Raw genomic sequence first — 21,449 nt, forward strand, 5'->3', positions numbered from 1 at the left:
ATAGGAGGGGCAGGTGGAGGTTGCCCAGGCAGGAGGGCCAAGCTGCCTCTCCCCTGACTTCATCCACCCCCTCCCCCCCAAGAAATAAGATTCAGTGAGCCTGAGGAAATACATTAAATATACTTCATTTAAATAGCATTAAACAGAGCTAGCTCCATGCCAGTTGGTCCTGGTCTTGGGGTAAAGGAGTGTTGCAAGTAAAAAGGGGTAAAACAGATTCCAGCTTTCAGTTTCTTAGCTCAGAAATTCCAGCAATCCCTGTAGCTCCTTGCAGCCCTTCACAACCTCTGGGATGGACAGCAGAGTCTGGGAAGAGATGCAGAAAAGGCAGTGCAGGGTCACCAGCTGAAGGCCCAAGGCTCCCAGCCCTAAGAAGCACCCACTGAGCTAGAGGCAGGGGAGGTGGACGCCACAGAGAAGCCTGCAACAGGGAGTCAGGGCCAGCTGTCAGCACAGGCTGGGACCAGAGCCATGCTCATCAGTACCCCCCGGGCCAGGCCTTATGCCAAATGTCTTAGTTCCATCAACTCCCTCCATCCTTTACCTGATAAATATGCTGAACGATGTCATCTAGTTTCTTTAACTCCTTGTCAGAGCGCCGCAGATTCTCTTCCAGGATGTTTCTCTAAAAAGCAAATAGGGAGCAAAAGTCCTGTGCTTAGAAGAACAACAGAGCTTGTGGGAAAAAGAAAATAAGGCAGGGCACTTGCTAGTGGTGACAGGAAATGGCCCTGGAATGGCATGGAAATTCTTACATGGCTCTGGAACTTGACCGTAAGTTTCGCCTTCTCATTTTTCATCTCCAGGAACATCACCCTCAGCTTGTCCACCTGTAGATACATGCAGATCAGGAGGGGCACAGCCCAGGGTTCCCATCAGCCACCCAGCTCTTCTGTTAACTCTGAGTCACCTCCTGGGAGAGCCACACTTTCTCCTGGATCCAGTTAGTGGCCATGGGCTGACAGTCGGGGTTCAGCTGGCCTGCCAGGGTCTCTCGAAGCACCGCAGTCTCTGTCTCCGCACGCCGAAGTGAGCGCGTGAGCTGGGCCACCTCTTCTCTAAGCCTCTGGGGATGAGAATGGAGAGCTTCCACTAGCCCTCCAAGCTCCTCTCTATCTTTCTTATCCCATGTGGTGAGCGGAGGGGGGACACCAGAGGAACCAATGCCCACATTCAGGATCCTTGGCTACCAGTGACATAGAAGGCAGAGGCTGGGCATCATGAGGAACGTACTATGAGCTCGCCACTCTTGTCTATCTGTTCTAGGATCTTCTTGTTCTGCTGCTGTATCACTTCCTGGAGCTCCTTTTCATTCTGTGATAGAAAGGGAGGTAAGAAGGCAGTGGGAGAGCTAGCTTCTTTGCAGCCCTTGCCAGGAGATAGTATTTAGTGCCTGACCCATGCTCAGCCCAGATGCTATCAAGTGACAACACCCTCACTCTTCCTGTAGTGCTACATCAGGCCAGGCACATTTTGGTGTCAAGAGTTCTGCTGGAGTTCCTGACTTCTAGGTCAGCCTGGGAGATGGGTCAGACTGTAGCTGACTCCCAAACATGTGAATTGTCTGACCCCAGGAAGGGCAAAACTAGGGCAATGGTTGGAAAATCCCCACCACCCAGATTCCTGGAGAGCCAGCGGCTCCCAGTGGGCCTGCACAGCTGCCCCAGTTCTTCATCGCTTCACTTCCAGGCCCTTCCTCCACCTTGTAGCGCAAGCACAAGGCCTGGTTCAGCTTCTCTATGTCCGCTTCCTTTGCTCTCTGGGCTTCCTGATGCTGTTCTTCCTGGGACTGCAGCTCAGCCTGCAGATCACATCTAGGGGAGGAAAGAAGTCAGCATTATTTCTGTCCCCCCGCCCCAGGGGTTTCCTGGGCCCTTGACATAATGGGCTGCTCCCCTGACCTGCCGCCTGTCACCCAGACTACACTGCACTCACATCTTTCGCTGCAGAGTCCTGACAGCCTCCTCTTTAGACTCCTGCAACAGGGAACACAGGCTCTGAAGCTCCAGAATCAGAGTACTCATTTCTGCCAGGCTCTTCTCGATGCCTGGGGGTTCTGAAAGAGAAGGTATTGGCCAGAGGTGGAGCCCTGTAGCTCTGGAAGGAAGGCGTGTGGAGCCATCACCCCCACAACTTAGCCATGATCCTCACTCATAGGAGATGAATGTCCCGAACGTTACAGATCCCAAAAGGCAGAAATGAAATGAGCCCAAGTAGAATTGAGGTTTTTAGAGCAAATTACTTCTCACTGCTTTAGTCTTTATCATTACTACCAGATCTAGAAATGAGGCAGGGTCCCTGGAGCCCATCCTAACCTGTAGGCTGAAGGGAAACTATTGATGCTACTCTGGTGAAAGCACTCTTGTCACTTCCAAGCAAGGGCACAGGAGCTGATTCTGGCTCTAAAACAAAAACCAACCATGGTCAAGGACCCCTCTGGTAACCCAGGCAAGGGTCTGCCATCACAGATGCCAGGGAGAGACAGGACTGTTGGTGGGCATCTTCAACAGTCGAAGACATCAGGAGCAGGGTCACAACTTTCCCACCCCTCAATTCCAGGGCCTTTAACCTTCATCTGCCACAGCTGTCAGGATGCTTCCCAAGAAGGCACTGTCGGCGGGTGGAGGGTGCTCCTGGGACAGAGCATAGGCTGTGCTTATTGGGAGGGTCTCTGGTTCAGCCTAAGGGCAAAGGAGAAAAAAATGGCAGCTGCTGTGCAGGATTAGTGAATTCCACCTCCCCAGGAAGACTGTCCTATCTGTTACCTCTCTTCTCTATCCTTTACTTCTCCATCGGCTCCTTTTCCAGAACTGAATTCTCTGTCACTAAAACTATTGATTTTGGCTGTATCTGCAGCATATGAAAATTCCCAGGTCAGGGATCAAACCTGCACTGCAGCAGCAACCTGGGCCACTGCAATGACAATGCCAGGTCCTTAACCGGCTGTGCCACAAGGGAACTCCCATAGGTCCTTCTTTAATTGTGGGCTCCTTTTGGTTCCTCCTTGGCCCTCTTTATACTCTCATCCATTCCCCAGGTCGCCTCACCTCAGGCGTTCCAAGAAAACATCCACTTCAATGTGGGTTATCCTTCAATCTGACTCTCTTAACTAGATTTTTTTCCCCCAATCTCCCCAACCCAAAGTCTCAACTCTGCCTGTGGAAAATCCACCAGATTGCTCCCCAGTTCACCTGAAACTTAGGAGGTATACAGTTGAGCTCACCATTTTCTCTGTCCTGCCCCACCAAAAATCTGTTCCTCCACCTGTTTTTTGTAACTTCAGTTTTACGGCAACACTGCCACTTCCATTCACTTACACACACTCGATGGCTGACAAAGGCAGAGTAGGTGAGGCAGAGACCACATGGCTCGCAAAGCCAAAAATAGTTATCATATTGCATGTCATAGGAAACGTTTGCCAACCCCAGTTCTAGAGACTGTCGCCATCTTTCCAGCAATCTAGAGATCACCATTCACTCATTCACCTGACTCCTATATCAAACTGGTCACCACTTTTTTACTTTCACTTCGTAAAATATGTATTGAATTCATCCAACCCATCCCCTCCTCCATATCTTTTCTAATTGCTATTAGTTTAAGCCTTCAAAAATCTGGCCTCCTGCCTACTTCTCCAGCCATTTCTCCTTGTCATCCTTGCCCTACATAGCTCCTACAATCCAGTTATAAGGAGCTACTTCCCAGTCCCCAGGCCTGCCACATTCCACTTAAGCAGGGCCTTGCCGTGTTCACTGGTAGGCCCAGCACCTAACCCACATCTTGCCACAAAGTAGACACTACAAAAAGTACCCAGAGTGTCTCTGTGACTTTCATATACCATCCCCTCTGCCTATATAGGGCCTTCCTACCCCTGCCCTACAAACTTTTAACCTCAAGACTCTGCCCAAGAGTCACCTGCTCTGAGAAAAACATTCTAACTCTCAAAGGTAAAACTGATACTCCTTTCTCTGTGCTCCCACAGTGGTCATCCAGGCAAACCTCTATCACAATGACAAGTCAAGAAGACAAGTTTACATCTGCCTGTCTTCCTTGCAAGACTGGATTCTTCTGCATTTCCTGAGCTAAGTACATAATGGGGAATAGGGTCAGATCACAGGCACTTCCAGATGTCAGGATCCTGACTGTGTCTTTAACTGTTGAATTAGCTAATTAACTCTACATTCTGGATTTTTTCTTTTTGCATACAAAAGTTCCCAGACCGAGGATGGAACCTGAGCCACAGCAGTGGCAATGCCAGATCCTTAACCACTAGGCTGTCAGGGAACTCCTAACTCTGCATTCTGAAAGATATTCACCATTTTTTGTTCCGTCTGCACTGTGGGGAGGCCAAAGGAGCAAAGCTAAATATCTGCTTTCTTTAAAGACAATCTAGTTAAGAGACCAAACATCCAACAAGATTAAGACAAGGGCAAAGGGAGAGTAAGTTCACAAGGAATATAGCAGGAGATCACTGAGTCCACTGATGTTGCAGAACAGTCAAAGTCGAAGGTGAACTAAGGAAGATTTTAATAGGAGGGAAAAGATATTTCTAGTTTGAAGATATTAGAGAACAGATATCTTAACAGCCTGGGTCTGGGTGCAAATGGAGATGGGACATGTGTGTGGCATGTAGGCAGACTAGTGGGAGTAAAGGGTTCATAACAGGAGAGAGATGAAGAAAAGTTTGAGGGGTAGGCTGAAGATCTGCTCTAGGCAACTGAAAGTCACTGAAGGTCACAGAGATGGAACAAGAGTAGTATTTAAGGAAGACCATTCTATACAGTAAAGATACAACTGGAAAAACTTAGTAAACTAAGATTAGAGGGGAACTTCCTCAACTTGATAAAGAATAGCTACAAAAAACCTTCAGCGGGAGTTGCCACTGTGGCTCAGCAGAAACGAATCTGACTAGCATCCATGAGGAGGCTGGTTTGATCCCTGGCCTTGCTCAGTGGGTTAAGGATCTGGCATTGCTGTGAGCTGTGGTATAGGTCGCAGATGCGGCTCAGATCCCGTATTGCTGTGGCTCTGGTGTAGGCCAGGAGCTACAGCTCCGATTCAACCCCTAGTCTGGGAACCTCCATATGCTACAGGGGCGGCCCTAAAGAGAAAAAAAAAAAAAAAAAATCCCTACAGCTAACCTACTTAAAGGTGAGAAACTCAAAACTTTCCTTCTAAGATCAGGTCCAAAGCAAGGATGTCCCTTCTCATCACTCCTTTTCAACACTGTAGGGAAAGTTCTAGCCAGCGAAGTAAGATAAGAAAAAGAAATAAAAGGTGTACATATTGGGAATAAAGAAATAAAACTGTCTTTATTCAAAGATACAACTGGAGGGGAAGACAGGAACCCCTGACCCTACCGTCTCCTTTAATTTTGTCTGTAGGAAGAGGGTCAGGCTCTGGAGTTGCTCAGTCAGCACCCCGAGCTCCTGGGAACACTGGCACGCCTTCTCCAGGTCTTGCTGCTGCTTCTCTGCTATGATGCTGGCCAGTTCAGCCCTGAAATAAGGAAAGAAGAGAGAAGGTGGCCAAAGACCAGTTGAGCTTCTCTGAACACCTCTCCTAATCCCCACACAGAGCTGGACTCAAAGAGGGAAATAAGAGGCTCTCGACCGGTCACAATTCTTCTGGGAGAGTTCAGCTTCTAGAAGTGGGCAGGGAAAGATAAGCACGAGGCGGAAGCACAGAAAGGCGGAGATCTTGCCTCAGGTTCTCCACGGTGTCCTTGAGGTCCTCGCACTGCAGGCTGCGCTCCCGGAGCACTTCCAGCGTGGTTTTCAACTGACACTCCACCTGGCCCAGCTCCAAGTGAGCAACCTGATTCTCTTGTTCTGCAAACTGGGGAGACAGGAGAAGGAAGGAAGGCAAGGAGGGAGAGAGGGAGGGGGGAAGAGGGGCCTCCATGGGAAATTGTAGAGTCCTGGGAACAGACGCTTTTTCTGGTCAATAGTCTCAAACCTCACCTCAGTACCATCAGGGAAGAGTCATACTCCTGCCAGCCCCACTGCCCCAAGCCACCTTCCTTACCTCCAGGGTCTCCTTCAGGTCCTGCACCTCCTTGGCCAGCACAGCCTGTTGTTGCTGCAGCTCTGCCTGCGTGTGTTTTAGTGCCATCTCCTCCCTTTGCCACCTGCCAGAGACCTGACGTTAGATCCCAGTGGCCCTACATCCTGGGCGCCTACGGCCAAAATAACCTGACAGGAACTCACTGCACAGCGCGCTCCTCACTGCTCTGGGACAGCTGGCAGAGCAATTCATCCTTCGTGGCCAGGTCCTGGATACAATGGGCATGCTGACTCTGTAGCTCTTTTAGCTGACTCTCCATGCTGGCCAGAATCTGCAGCTGAGCCCGGAGATCTAGATCAAAAGTATCCTAAAGATGCCATGTGGTCACCAGGCCCAAACTTCCCCATTCCTCAGACTCCTGCTCCCAAACAAGTGCTCTAGAGAACTTTCTTCCTTTCTTTTTTTTCTTTTTTTTTTTTTTTTTTTGGTGGCACCTGCAGCATGTGAAAGTTCCCAGGCTAGGGGCTAAACCTGTGCCACAAGCAGAGACATGAGCCACAGCAGTGACAGCAATGACAGATCCTTAACTCGCTAAGCCACATGGTAACACCTCTAGAGCACTCTCGTGCTCTACTGCCACACCCCAAGCCTCAGCAGTGTACAACGGCTTGCACACATGCACACGTGTGCACCTGTTGCTAGGCGACTGTTTTCCAACTCCAGTTGTTCTCTCTGGCTTTTGTAGTCCTCTAAATGGGAAGAGACTTGTTCCAGCTCCCTGGAAACCTAGGAAGAAAAGATAGTTTTCCTCTCACAGTTCCTCCTGAATCAAGAATCCCAAGAATGGGGGGTTCCCATTATGGCTCAACAGTAACAAACCTAACCAGTGTCCATGAGGATGCAGGTTCGATCCCTGGCCCTGCTCAGTGGGTTAAGGATCCGGCTTTGCCATGAGCTGTGGCGTAGGTCAAAGACACAGCTCAGATCTGGCATTGCTGCGGCTTTGGTGGAGGCCGGCAGCTGCAGCTCCGATTTGACCCCTAACTGGGAACTTCCATATGCTGCGGGTGCAGCCCTAAAAAAAAAAAAAAAAAAAGAGTCCCAAGACTTAGTCCAGTTTCTCTTTCTGGAGAGGACAGCAAACCACCTTGTTCCTAGACAACAACACTGCAGAAAATAAGGCTGATCCTCAGAAAAATGTAGAAACAGGAGAAAAATTGCTGAAAAAAGTTGCTGATGGACAAAAGAAATAACTGGGGCCATGGCCATGTTACAGCAAAGACACTGGCTGGTGTAAAACAAGCCCACAGGTGCAAAGAAGGCAGGTTCCCGGGAAGAGGTTGATGATACTACTCATCAGAAAGGCCCTCTGGAGAGAAGGAGGAGGACGCCAGGCCTAAGCAGTCCCCCCACTTCTGGTTCGTACCTGCTCCTTTTCCTCAATCGCAGCATCACGTTTCTGCAGGGTCTGCTGGCTCTTGGCTGTGAATTTCTCTGCGAGTTGCTGAAACCGGCTCAGCAAAGCTGTCCATGTTACATACTACCGGGGGAAGCAAGCAGGTCAGTAGAGCACACTTGAGACAAGGCCAACAGGGCTGGCTGTGAGCAAAGGAGCAGTATGAAGGCTGCAAGTACGCACATCCAGTTGCATGGATATCCAGTCCTGATGCAAAGCTGAAGTAAGACTTGCTGTCTGCTGAGCCAACTCTTCTTGCTCAATATGAAGCCCTGCCTACATGAGAAGGATTGTCAATGGAGGGGGCCCCTTCCCTCAGGATACATCAAAGTGGGGGTACATCCCCACCTCCCCTTCTGTCAGCATGGATTCCAGGAAATACGCCTTCAATTACCAGTTGGGTCTGGGTCTCCTTCAAAAGGCCTCTGAATTGCCCCATGGAAGCCAAGTCCTGTTTCAGCTGGCTGATGCGCTGGCCAGCGTGTGCACAGAAAGCTTCTAGCACTGTCTCTGCCTGTTTAGAGAAGAGGGTGTGAGGACACTGTGGGCAGAAGAAGGAAAGAGCACAAAAAGCCATAACTCTCCATCACACCAGTTCATCACTGCCCAGGGCAGACAGTTCTCAGGCCACCCGTCTGTGTCTCAAGTCAATTTGTGTTCCTGCAGGAATCTTGGGAAGTGATCTCCCATATCCAGTAGCAAAAGCATGACACCTTACCACGTCTTTGCCTCTGAGGGCCAGTTCCTCTCTCTGCTTTGCCTCCTCCCTTTCTGCTTTGAGGTGCTGGAGCCTTGCCCTCAATTTCTTCAATACATCAAAACAGCAGGACACCAAGGTTTCTGCGCGCCGAGACTACAAGATAAGAAGCAGATACGGTGTCTGGTTCCCTTATTTGGCTGAATTTCAGTCCCACCAGAGGCTCTGCTTTTATCTTCGTGCTGCTTACCTCCTGACTCAGTGTAGTTTTATCTTCATCTAAGTGCAGCAGAGACAGGTGAAGCAAGGATATCAGCTCTTTAGAGACCAGCACACATGATTGCTGTGGAAGGAAAGATGGTTAGGCCAGATCAAATAAAGTCATGAAGCAGGAAGGAAGCAGGGACAGTGGGGAGGAAAGCCAGTGACCCCGATAACCAGCTCCCAATAAGGAAGAGATGTCCTTAACAAAAGGAAACCTCCCTTCACTAACCACGGCTGAGTACCAGCAGCTACTAACCACTCAGAAGCCTCCATTCTCGATCTTCACAGGAGACCCAGCAATGGTATAAGGTCAGTCAACACCTACCATGACATTCCTGGCCTGCTGCAGAGCCTGTCCAATCTCCTGGCTGTGCGGAAGATGCTGAGGTTGCTTACTCATCTGGCCAGAGAAACAGAGTTGTTCCTTTTGCATAGGCAACATGCACCACTAGCAGCTCATTCCCACGCCCACCCACTGAGATACAGCAGCTTTTCCTATTAAAAACAGGAGCAAGGCTCATAGCTTGATAAGGCCAAGTCAGAAGAAGATGCAGAGGTAGGCAAAAAAAATCCTTTTTAAAATAATTTTTTTTTCTGATTAGGTGTTTACTTGTAAAATTTTGAAAATAGAAAGGTAAATAAAATGGGGAAAGAATCATTAATAATTTCACCAGCTAGAGCAGTGATTTTTTTTTTTTTTTCCTGCCCACTCCTGAGGCATGCAGAAGTTCCCAGGCCTGGGACTGAACCCACAGCAGCAACACGAGCCACAGCAGTGACAACTCCAGATCCTTAACTCACTCAGCCACATGGGAACACCTAGAGCAGTGATTCTTAACCAGCAGTACAGCACCCACCCCAAAAGATTTTCCACCATACCAGATTGCCTTGCTACAGGGCTTTGCTGTAACTGATGAGCATATTACTTCCCTCAGGTGTCAGGGGGGAGAAAAAGTTGTAGACTACTGAGTTAGAAAGAAATGACCGTATTTAATATTAAATTCTAAGATCATTATCTTTTTACCTCTTAACACCAGTGACATTAGTAAGCATCTTGAGTGTCTTAGATTTGATGAAAGATAATGCTTAAGAAAAACCATGACTGGAGTTGCCGTCGTGGCAGTGGTTAACGAATCCGACAGGGAACCAAGAGGTTTCGGGTTCGATCCCTGGCCTTGCTCAGTGGGTTAAGGTTCTGGCATTGCAGTGAGCTGTGGTGTAGGTTGCAGACTTGCCTCAGATCCCGTGTTGCTGTGTCTGTGGCGTAGGCTGGTGGCTACAGCTCCGATTTGACCCCTAGCCTGGGAACCTCCATATGCCGTGGGAGCGGCCCTAGAAAAGGCAAAAAGCCAAAAAAAAAAAAAAAAAAAAGAAAGAAAGAAAAACCATGACTGAGATTACAATACGTAAATAAATGCAGGGTCTGGCTTTTGTTACTTAATTGTATTATACTAATGTTATTTAGTCTTGAGTTTATATTCACTCTCTCTCATTGAGAGCCTGAGACTAGGATACGTGCTTGACAGACTCCTGTCAAAGTGGAGCATCACCCTATTTTTTGTTTTTTTTGAAATCTTTAGGGCTGGACCCAAGACATATGGAGGTTCCCAGGCTAGGGGTTAAATAGGAGCTGTAGCCACTGGTCTATACCACAGCCACAGCAACATGGGATCTGAGCTGCGTCTGCAACCTACACCACAGTTCATGGTAACACTGGATCCTTAACCCACTGAGCAAGGCCGGGGACTGAACCTGTGTCCTCATGGATACTATTAGGGTTCATTAACCAATGAGCCACGATGGGAACTCCTATTCTTTTTTCATTCTTTAAAACAAATTATTATCTTTATGAAGAACTTTTTTTCCCATATTATATGTCCCTGAAAGTGGACTTACTGGGTCAAAAAATGTGAACTGCTTTAAGGGTCTGAAATTGCCTTTGAAAAATGTTGAACCAATTTATACCCTACTGACAACAGTACAGTACTTACCACCATTGTCTATTTTATTCCTTGCTATTTTGTCAGAAGAAAATAGCATCTCATGTTCCAATTTCTATTCCTCTGATCACCAGTAATGATAACCTTTCCAAATATTCACTAGCCAAATTTTTTTTTTGTCTTTTTAGGGCCACACCCACAGCATATGGAGATTCCCAGGCTTAGGGGTCCAATTGGAGCTGTAGCCACCAGCCTACACCACAGCCACAGCAGTGCCAGATCCGAGCCGCATCTGCGACCTACATCACAGCTCACGGCAATGCCAGATCCTTAACCCACTGAGCAAGGCCAGGGATCGAACCCGCAAACTCATGACTCCTAGTAGGATTCATTTCTGCTGCGCCATGATGGGAACTCCTTCGCTAGTCATTTTAATTTTCTTAATATCTAGTGGTCTGTTCATTATCTTGGGCAGATGAAAATCTTAGTGTGTAATGTGGGTGGATACATATGATCTCAAAGGCAGCAGAGCCAGAGAGAAACTTTAAAGTTGTGAGAGAAAAGTGGGGAGTGTTTATTACTGCTGCACAGCAGCCTGGTGCTGGAGCGGCAGGGCTGAGTGACAGTGTTGTGCAGCCTGGATTTAACTTCTCTTGGAGTTCACACCCCCCTTCCCTGGCAAAGCAATCACGGCTCCCCCTTCTGTGTCATGCAGTAAGGCACGGCGCCCCCCTGAACCCTGGACAGGGCACATGCTGCTTAGAGCTGGGCAGCCAGGCAGGTGATGAGATGAGTGTGAATGAGGCAGCCAAGCGGCAAGGACATGGCACTGTGATGGGGAATGGCTGAGGGTACTGTCATTTCTTCTCCTTGGTTCTGCTTCAGTGATCTCCAAAAGGATTTGGCAGGCTTTAAGGAAAGAGGGTACAAGGCCAACGCAGGGATGGGGAACCAGGTCAAGGACGAGAGGAAAGGATACAAAAATAAAAAAGCATAGGAGGGAAGTGGGCAGCTAGAAGAATGACGGACCTATGGCTTTCAAGATGTTGGCAAAAGGGAAAGTCATTATTTAGAGGCTACTTTCAACCCAAAGGAGGTCTCTGGGGTTTTGGAGAACATCTCTTCTTAGCAGCAGCCACTTATTATCTCAACAGCCACAACAGTGAGGCTCTCAATTCCTTTCCCAACACATTCCCCCAAATACTTCCTTAGCCTGAATCCTCTAGAACAATGGTCTTTACACTGTCTTCCTCCCACATCTACAATAGTTTTGAAAGATGGAGTACCCTTAAGTTTAAATTGTTACAAAGGCTGTAATCTCTACAATCTTACATATATCGACACGTTGAAGTAAAACTTTAAGTCACTCTTTTTTTTCTTTTTTCTTTTTTTCTTTTTTAGGGCCACCCATATGGCATATGGAAGTTCCCAGGCTAAGGGTCAAATCAGAACTGCAGCTGCCAGCTTACACCACAGCTACAGCAACACCAGATCTGAGCTGCACCTGGGACCTACACCACAGCTCATGGCAATGCCAGATCCTTAACCCACTGAGCGAGGCCAGGAATTGAACCCACATCCTCGTGGATACTAGTTGGGTTCATTACTGCTAGACCACAATGGGAACTCCTAAAACTGTTAAATCACTCTTAAATATACCTAAAGGTATAGATACTACATACACTATATAATGATTTAATACCCTTTTTTTTTTTCTTTTTTGGCTGCCCAGTGGCATATGGAGTTCCCAGGGCTAGTGATCAGATCTGAGCCACAATTGCAACCTATGCTGCAATTGTAGCAATGCCAGATCCTTAACCCACTGAGCGAGGCCAGAGATCGAACCTTCGTCATCATGGATACTAATTGGGTTCTTAAACTGCTGAGCCACAATGGGAACTCTGTATTTTTAAACTTCAAAGTTTGTAATTAATCAATACCCCGCAACAATAACAAAAGTTCATCTAAATTTAAATAAGTTAAAATTTCTTGGAGTTCCCATTGTGACTGAGCAGTAGCAAAACTGACTAGTATTCATGAGGATGCGGGTTCGATCCCTGACCTCGCTCAGTGGGGTTAAGAATCTGGTATTGCCATGAGCTGTGGTGTAGGTCACAGACACGGCTCGGATCTGGCCTTGCTGTGGCTGTGGCATAGGCTGGCAGCTGCAGCTCCAATCTGACCTCTAGCCTGGGAACTTCCATATGCCATAACGTGTGGCTCTAAAAAGCAAAAAAAAAAAAAAATTTTTAATTAAAAAATGTTTTGCTCAAGTAAAAAAAAGATTTATGTGAGAAAATTTCTTCACATAAACAATGGGGATAAGTAGAAATAAAAGGAAGGAAGAAGGGCATGTCACCCAATCCTAGGAGCTCCTTTGGAGACATATGCAAAAAAATCTCACAGTGAACTTCCATCAAAAATTTTTAATAATCCACTGCCAAAAGTAATATCTTCCTTCAACTTTGTTGAAAGCATGCAAAAATGGGGTGTTACATAATCATTACAGTCATTTTCTTTCTCAGCATGTATACAAATACTCTCTCTTTTTTTTTTTTTTTTGCTGCACCCACAGCATGTGGAAGTTCCTGGGCCAAGGATCGAACCTGCAGCACAGCAGGGACAACACAAGATCCCTAACCTGCTGAACCACCAGGGAACTCCCACAAATATTTTCTATTGTCCTTTGAATGCTATCACTTGACAACGTAAGATTCAGGACAGGTAGTAAATATGCTTTTCTTTAGTAAAGTCAGTAAAGTAGGAACAGATAATTGAGAATGGGGAAGTAGGAAAGAAAAAAATTAGTAAAGTAACCAACATAATGAAAAAAATAAAAATCATTTAAAAATTAAAAAAAGTTTTTAAAAGAAAAAAAATTAGCATTTGGAAGACGAAGATCTAGAAACAGATTCCTTTAAAACTCCCTGCTTGCAATCCCTTGGAACATCTTTTTTTTCTTTCTTCTAGGGCTGCACATGTAGCATATGCAAGTTCCCAGGCTAAGGGTCGAATAGGAGTTGCAGCTACCGGCCTATGCCACAGCCACACGGGACCTGAGCTGCATCTGCCACCTGTGTTGTGGCTTGCAGCAACGTAGAATGTTTAACCCTCTGTGTGAGGCCAGGGATCGAACGTGTCTCCTCACAGACACTATGCTGGGTTCTTAACCCACTAAGGCGCAACAGAAACACCCCCCCTTGGAATATCCTGACATACCCCAGGGATACAGGGAGTACCACAGTTCTAAGGGATTTTCCAGATCCTCAGCTTTTATACATATTCTGAGGAAAAGGGCCTGCTGGGTCCTCCATACTCTGGGAGGAACCTTCTTACCCCACAGGGGAAAGTGTCAGTCTGTGTGCTGCTGTCCCGGACTTCCGCGTGAGGGCCAGTCAGCTGGCTCTTCCAGTCCCGCAGTTGGCGGGAGAGAACCTCCAGGATGACAAGAGAGTTCAGCAGGTTATCTTCCAGGTCATGTCGAGATAAGGCAGCCAGATCCGGAGGACGGCTGCAGTAGGAAGAGAAGAGCATGAGAAGAAGAAGGGGAAAGGGACGTGAGCAGCAAGTCCAGGTGAATGAGGCCCAGGAGCACAAAGACACAGGGTCACTTACCCCCAGAGGAGGTGCTCTGTCTCAGAAGTACTGTCCTTGGTGCCCACCGGGCCTGTCTGGGATGTGTTTGTACTCTTTTCCTGTTGTACTGGGGGAGTAAACCAAGTCCCCACCGAGCAAGCAGAGAAAGGGGTAGTGCCAATGGCAGCATCCCGAAATGAGGAGGGAAGGGATAAGCTCTGGCGGAGATTTTCCAGGATGGCTGAGGTATTTACACCTTTTTCCAGCCAGGCCAGGGGGGACATCCAAGGCCCCATATCAGACATGGCAATCCTACCAGCCTCTTCTGCTGCCGCCCCCGGAGCTGCTTGGGATTCCATTTCTCCTAGATTTGGGGTCAGGCATGTAGACGGAATATCTTCCATATTTGAAATAAGTGCTTGATCTCCCAATTCAGCCTCCTCAGGGAGTGTGGGAAAGCTCATTTCTCTCTCCTCTACCGCTTTGTGCTCGACAGTTTCCTCCCCTGGGTCCTCATGACTGACGGGGAAATCTGCCGCTAAGGCAGTTGAAGGGGAAAGCCAGAGCCTGGAGGGAGGCAAGAAGGCGCTGCCTTCAGAAGGGACTAAGTCCTCAGGCACAGCCTCAGGCCTCCCGTCCTCCAGGCTTTCCTTGGAGCAGTGGAGCTGTGGCTCAGAAGAGGAATTGGGTGGGTACTCCAAGAGATGGGAAGGAGGATCCTGAGATGCAGGTTTCTCAGACATAGAAGGAACAGTTTCTGAAAAGTTGTCTTCCAGACAGGGTGCCACCCCCTTTGTCTGCAGATCTCCTGGCCTCAAAGGCTCATCTAGAGAGAAGCTATTTGTCTCTGCCATGGTATCTAGATGGGCCTCAAGGGTAATGTCTTGCTGCTGCCCCCCGGGAGAGGGTACAAGGACCATGGTTTTAACCACATTGTCATCCAGCGGGTTCACTGCCGCCTCAGATGTTTTGGGAGTAGAGTTGGTTTGGGGAATCAGATGTAGGGGCTGCTCATCTGATTCATGTTGACAAACTTCTAGCCACTTTGAGGGATGGCTGAATGGTTCTGAAGACGAGTCTGTCTCCTTAGCATTGACAAAATTCAGTGGCGAAGAACTGTTGCTGCCTTCCTGTCAAAGGAAACAGAAGTAGTTGCCTAAGACAATCAATTTCAGTTCCCAATGTACAATCATGCGGGCAGGATACTGCTCGAACGCAAAAAAGGAAAGAGTTCTCATTACCTTTGCTTAGGTAAGAACTTGGGTAAGCCTTGCTACTTACTCCCAAGACTCAGTAGAAAAGCTGGGAAGCCATTCTGGGTCCAAGTGAACCAGATGACAGTATAACCAAGAGTGAGATAATCTATCCATATCATAGCAAGATGGTAGCTTGAAAGTTAATTCCACTCTTCTCCAATCCTAAGTCCAACCCATTTCTAGGGGAACAGGTAGAAAGGGTCCCTGCTCAAGATCTACAGTTGTTATAAGATTTTCTTCCTTTTGAAATAGGTGAGAAACTGGGGACTAGAGTTAGAGAGTACTTGGCCCCACGGATCCATGAACCCTAGGGACAAAGGGCAACATCAACTAGTGACCTGGTCTCCTTGGTTGCAAGAGCTGAGGGTATCCTGAATAGTTGGGTTGAAGCCATTCAAGCCTTGGGATCTGAAGAGCCCTAGCCTTTGTAACAGAGGAGAATGAAGAGCAGAAAGACTTCTTCCTGGTACCCTTTTATTTTATTTATTTATTTATTTATTTTTGTCTTTTTGCTATTTCTTTGGGCCGCTCCCACGGCATGTGGAGGTTCCCAGGCTAGGAGTCGAATTGGAGCTGTAGCCACTGGCCTACACCACAGCCACAGCAACGTGGGATCCGAGCCGCGTCTGCAACCTACACCACAGCTCACGGCAACGCCGGATCGTTAACCCACTGAGCAAGGGCAGGGACCGAACCCGCAACCTCATGGTTCCTAGTCGGATTCGTTAACCACTGCGCCACGACGGGAACTCCTTTCCTGGTACCCTTTTAAAGGGCTGTCTCCTACTGCCAGTTCACAGGGACAAAGACCACTGCACTTTCTACCACTTGCAGGGTTGTTGGTCCTGAGAGTCAATGAACAAGAAAAGGAAACTATGAATGTACTTAAGTGAATCTAGTGGCCAGAGAAAGGACAAACCCTAAGATGGTTAGGAAAGGTAAACCCTACCAAAATACAGCTGATGGAAGAAACAGATGACAGTTTGAACCAAAGAAATATATGAACATGTAAGAAGATTTGAGTACAACTCACACACACAAAGACTTTCTGGAAATAATATTACTGTTATTTTATTTATTTATTTATTTATTTTTTATTTTTTGTCTTTTTTGTCTTTTTTGTTGTTGTTGTTGTTGCTATTTCTTGGGCCGCTCCCACGGCATATGGAGGTTCCCAGGCTAGGGGTTGATTCGGAGCTGTAGCCACCGGCCTACGCCAGAGCCACAGCAACGCGGGATCCGAGCCGCGTCTGCAACCTACATCACAGCTCACGGCAACGCCGGATCATTAACCCACTGAGCAAGGGCAGGGATCAAACCCGCAACCTCATGGTTCCTAGTCGGATTCGTTAACCACTGCGCCACGACGGGAACTCCCTATTTATTTATTTATTTATTTTTGGTCCCTTTAGGGCCGCACCTTCGGCATATGGAGGTTCCCAGGCTAGGGGTCGAATCAAGAGCTACAGTTGCCAGACTACACCACAGCCATAGCAATGCCAGATGCGAGCTGCGTCTGTGACCTACACCACAGCTCACAACAAGGCCAGATCCTTAACCCACTGAGCGAGGCCAGGATTGAACCTGCAACCTCATGATTCCTAGTCGGATTCATTTCTGCTGTGCCACGAGGGAAACTCCAAAAGAAGGAAAACTTGACACATGCTACAACGTGCATGAATCTCAAAGGCATTACGCTAAGTGAAATAAGCCAGTCACAAAAGGACAAATACTAAAAGATTCCACTTATATGAGGTACCTAGAGTAGTCAGATTCATAGAGACAGACAGTAGAAAGCTGACTGCCAGGGGTTGGAGGAGGGGAGAATGGGAAGTTGTTTAATGGGTATAGTTTCAGTTTTGTAAGATGGGAAGAATTCTGGAGAATGGCTGGACAACAATGTGAATACACTTAACACTACTGAACCATGCATTTAAAAATGGTTAAGATGGAATTCCCTTGTGGCACAGTGGGTTAAGGATCCAGCATTGTCACTGCCATGGCTCAGGTCACTGCTGTGATACAGGTTCCATCCCTGGCCCAGAAATTTTCTCATCCCACAAGTGCAGCCAAAAAAAAAAAAATTGTTGATGGAGCTCCCATTGTGGCACAATGGGATTGATGGGTCTCTGCATTTGTTGCAGGGATGCGAGTTTGATCCTGGTCCAGCACAGTGGGTTAAGGACCTGGCGTTGCCATAACTGTGGCATAGGTGGCAGCTCTCACTTGCGTTTGATCCCTGGTCCAGGAACTCCACATGCCACAGGGCGGCCAAAAAAGAAAAAAAACGTCAAGATGGTAGATTTTATGTTACATGTACTTTTTTTTTTTTTTTTTTGGTCTTTTTCAGGGCCACGCCCACAGCATATGGAGGTTCCCAGGCTAGGGGTCTAATCAGAGCTGTAGCCGCCAGCCTACGCCACAGCCACAGCAACACAGATCCGAGCCAAGCCTGCGACCTACACCACAGCTCACGGCAACACCGGATCCTTAACCCACTGAGCGAGGCCAGGGATCAAACCCACAACCTCACAGTTCCTAGTCAAATTCCTTAACCACTGAGCCACAATGGGAACTGCTTCACATGTACTTTGCCATATTTTTTTAAATCTTTTTTGCCCACCCCACCAAATAGGTATGTGGAGTTCCTGGGCCAGGGATCAGATCTGAGCTGCAGTTGTTACCTAAACCATAGCTGCAGCAATGCCAGATCCCTAACCCACTGTGCTGGATGAGGGATTGAACCTGTGTCCCAGTGCTCCCAAGACTCATCCCACTGCGCCACAGTGGGAACTCCTTACCACAATTTTTAAAAATCACTTTTGGAGTTCCCGTCATGGCGCAGTGGTTAACGAATCCGACTAGGAACCATGAGGTTGCGGGTTCGGTCCCTGCCCTTGCTCAGTGGGTTAACGATCCGGCGTTGCCGTGAGCTGTGGTGTAGGTTGCAGACGCGGCTCGGATCCCGCGTTGCTGTGGCTCTGGCGTAGGCCGGTGGCTACAGCTTCGATTCAACCCCTAGCCTGGGAACCTCCATATGCCGCGGGAGCGGCCCAAGAAATAGCAACAACAACAACAACAAAAAAAAAGACAAAAAAAAAAAAATCACTTTTATATATCTCTTTCAAAATTCAACACTATGAATAGCCGTGTGACAACAAAGTGAACAACCTAGAAGAAATAGATAAATTCTTAGAATCATACACCCCTCTAAGGCTGAATCATGAATAGAAAATCTGACTAGACCAATCACTAATAAGGAGATTGAAAAAGCTTTCCAAAAAACAAAAGTCAAGGCCAAGATCATTTCACAGGTTGAATTTTACCAAACATTTAAAGGAGATTTAATATTTATTTATCTCAAGCTCTTCCAAAAAATTCAAGTGAACACTTCTTAACTCCATTTAAAAGGCCAACCAAAATTAAACAAGGACAACACAAAACAGATCTGGCAGACAAAAAAACGTGCAGCAAAGACAGAGTAATTCACTATCTGTTGATGTATATAATAGAATGTGACACCCTTTGAATAGTAAATATGCTTTTTTTTCCATATGTTTATGAACACTCAGAAAAAAATCATCCTATGCTTGGCTACAAAAACAATACATTACGTCTGATTATAATGCGAGAAATAAATTTTTAAAGGTGACAAAAAATGGTTTTTAAGCATTTGGAAATTAAGAACCCCTCCTAGATAACCTCTGATTAAAGGTAAAAATCAAAAGAAAATTACAGATGAGTAGGGAATTCCTCTATGGCTCAACAGGTTAAGGACCAGGCATTGTCACTGCTGCAGCTTGGGTTGCTGCTGTGGCGTGGGTTCAGGCCAAGTTTCCTGCCCTAGGAACTTCCAAATGCCATGGGCAAGGCCAAAAAAAAAAAAAAAGAGAGAGAGTTATAACCCAATAGAAAAATGAGCAAATAAGGTAAATAAGCATTTCACAAAAGAGAAAATCCAAATAACCAACACGCATATAAGAGATATACTCACTAGTAGAAAAATGCAAATTAATGAGATACTACATCAGACTGGCTAAAATTTTAAAGCTCTCTAACAACTTCTGTAAGAGGTGATGTGGGAAAATGGATATGTTCATGTAATGCTAGAGAAAATATAAATTATAATAGCTATGTGTGTATATACGTGTGTGTATACCTGTGTGTGTGTATATACAAAATATATATTATTTTTTTGCCTGTGCCAGTGGCATGCAGAAGTTCCCAAGTCAGGGACTGAACCCATGCCACAGCAGTGACCTGAACTACAGCAATGAGAATACCAGATACTTAACCCACAGAGCCACCAGCAAACTCCTGTACAAGCTCTTTTAGACAGCAATCTGAAAAAAATTATTAAAATTTAAAATATCTTTCCTTCGGAGTTCCCTGGTGACCTAGGGGTTAAGGATCCAGTGTTGCCACTGCTGTGGTGTGGGTTTGATCCCTGGCCTGGGAACTTCTGCATGCCCTGGGCTTGGCCAAAAAGTATATACATATATCTTTCCTTGAAGTCAATAATCCTACTCCTGAAATTGTATCTTATTGAAATAAAAAAATTCAATATGCAAGGAGATTCTGCTGTATAGCACAGGGAACTACATCTGATCACTTATGATGGAACATGATAGAGGATAATGTGAAAAAAACAATTATATGGATATATAGCTGGGTCACTTTGCTGTGCAGCAGAAATTGACAGAACATTGTAAATCAAGTTAAAAATTTATTTAAAAAAGGAAAACAAAACAACAAAAATAAACATATGAACACAAAGATAATTATGTTAGCATTGTTTGCAGAAGCAAAAAAAATTGGAAACATAAATGACTATTTATGAATAAATTATAATTCATGCATATCATAGTATCTTTTTTATTGAAGTACAGTTGATTTACAATGTTCCTTCAATTTCTGCTGTACAGCCAAGTGACCCTGCCACATATACACACATTCACTTTTTTCCATGCTATTTCTACATAGTATCTTACGAATTAGTTCTACATCAGTTGACATGGATTTAAACCACATTGTTAAATGAGAAATGCAACTTGCAGAAAAATGTATACAGTCAATCCTCATTATTTAAACTGAAAAGCATTTTCTACATGGCTATATCTCTCAAGACCTTTCATAAAAGTGCCACTCAGTGAGGGCAATTCTACAAGGGGCTAGTTTAAACTAGGACAGTCCAAGTACCCTGCCTTCCAGTGGTGAAACCTGATCCCAGGGGAGTTTTGACTACCTCTTAGAATGAATGGACACTGCCTCATCCTTGCAACCGACTGACTTCTCCATAAGTGAGTCCCTATAGGAGGGAGACCACTAATCAAAGTGATTGTATTTCTCATACAATCATTTTGGTAAAGACTGAACAGGGGGAGGAGGTGGTAAAAACGAACAGCTGAATAGAGGTGAGGGTTCTCAGTGGATTTCCTTTAATCACCCTAGGGCACCTCTCTGTTGGCCTGAATAGCTGTAAATGGATGTCACCGAGGTAGAAAACTTCATTATCATTGTTAATTACGTTCCAGCCCTGGTCCTCTGTTCCTCTGAGCACTCGGCCTCGGCAATGAGCCCAGTCGAGAAGCTGTCCAGGGGAATCTCACCTGCAGCCCCGGCTTGCACAGCGACGGGGTCGGCGAGTGGCCTATCGGGGGCCCTTTTTCAGAACTGGTGAGGGCACCCGGCTGCAACGTAAGTTCTCGGAGAGGCGTTCTCATAGCTGGTTTTCCCTAAGAAAGAAGAGAGAATGTGAGAAAGCCTGGGTGCTATCAGCCCGCCCTAAGAAGTTCTCTTCCCTCCCCAAGAAGCTCACCGGCAGTAAGAGTAGACTCCAACCTCAATCTTCAACATCAGGACCAGCAGAAGACTCACGCCCCCCTACCCCAGCCTCCAGGCTCGACCAGGTTTCCAAGACGCTTGGCACTGCCAGCGCCGCCGCCGCCCCGAAACCCCAGCCCAGCTCTCTCTGTCCATGATGCCCTCCTGCTTACCGGTTGGGGCGAAGGCGATAGGCTAAGGCTCAATTTTTTCACCCGCCACATCTTCAACACAAAACGCAGGGCAATTACCTCTAAGAGGCTAGAGGCGACGCCATGATCACCCGCCGTCTTTATTTGAACCTGCTCTGCGCTTCCCGATTGGCTGCGAGGCCTCAGTGCGTCAGGCGGACGCGCCCGCTCCAAGCTCTAGCCCAGTGTGCGGGGGCGGGGTCTGCATTGGCCCCGCCCCACCGGCTCTCCGAGCTCGCGCAC

At 46.9% G+C, this 21,449-nt stretch overlaps 1 protein-coding gene across 2 annotated transcripts; it reads right to left on the reverse strand.

Annotated features, from left to right (window-relative positions):
• Positions 1-109: 109 nt before the first annotated feature.
• Positions 110-21,317, reverse strand: SPAG5 (sperm associated antigen 5). Of its 2 annotated transcripts, NM_001159311.1 has the most exon segments (24): positions 110-306; positions 545-625; positions 756-830; positions 911-1,066; positions 1,234-1,314; positions 1,703-1,814; positions 1,936-2,056; positions 2,316-2,402; positions 2,570-2,681; positions 5,358-5,496; positions 5,702-5,835; positions 6,025-6,127; positions 6,207-6,354; positions 6,696-6,789; positions 7,430-7,543; positions 7,643-7,735; positions 7,854-7,973; positions 8,178-8,312; positions 8,407-8,499; positions 8,746-8,820; positions 13,697-13,871; positions 13,976-15,066; positions 20,802-20,927; positions 21,189-21,317. In NM_001159311.1, coding segments are annotated over 24 exon segments (3,588 nt in total). In that variant the 5' UTR covers positions 21,240-21,317; the 3' UTR covers positions 110-234.
• Positions 21,318-21,449: the final 132 nt, after the last annotated feature.

The sequence above is a fragment of the Sus scrofa genome, chromosome 12, assembly GCF_054392235.1.
Source record: "Sus scrofa isolate SSC_HxYL_T2T_F1_AM1 chromosome 12, Sscrofa_HxYL_maternal_Yorkshire_Landrace_v2.0, whole genome shotgun sequence".
Lineage (NCBI taxonomy): Eukaryota > Metazoa > Chordata > Mammalia > Artiodactyla > Suidae > Sus > Sus scrofa.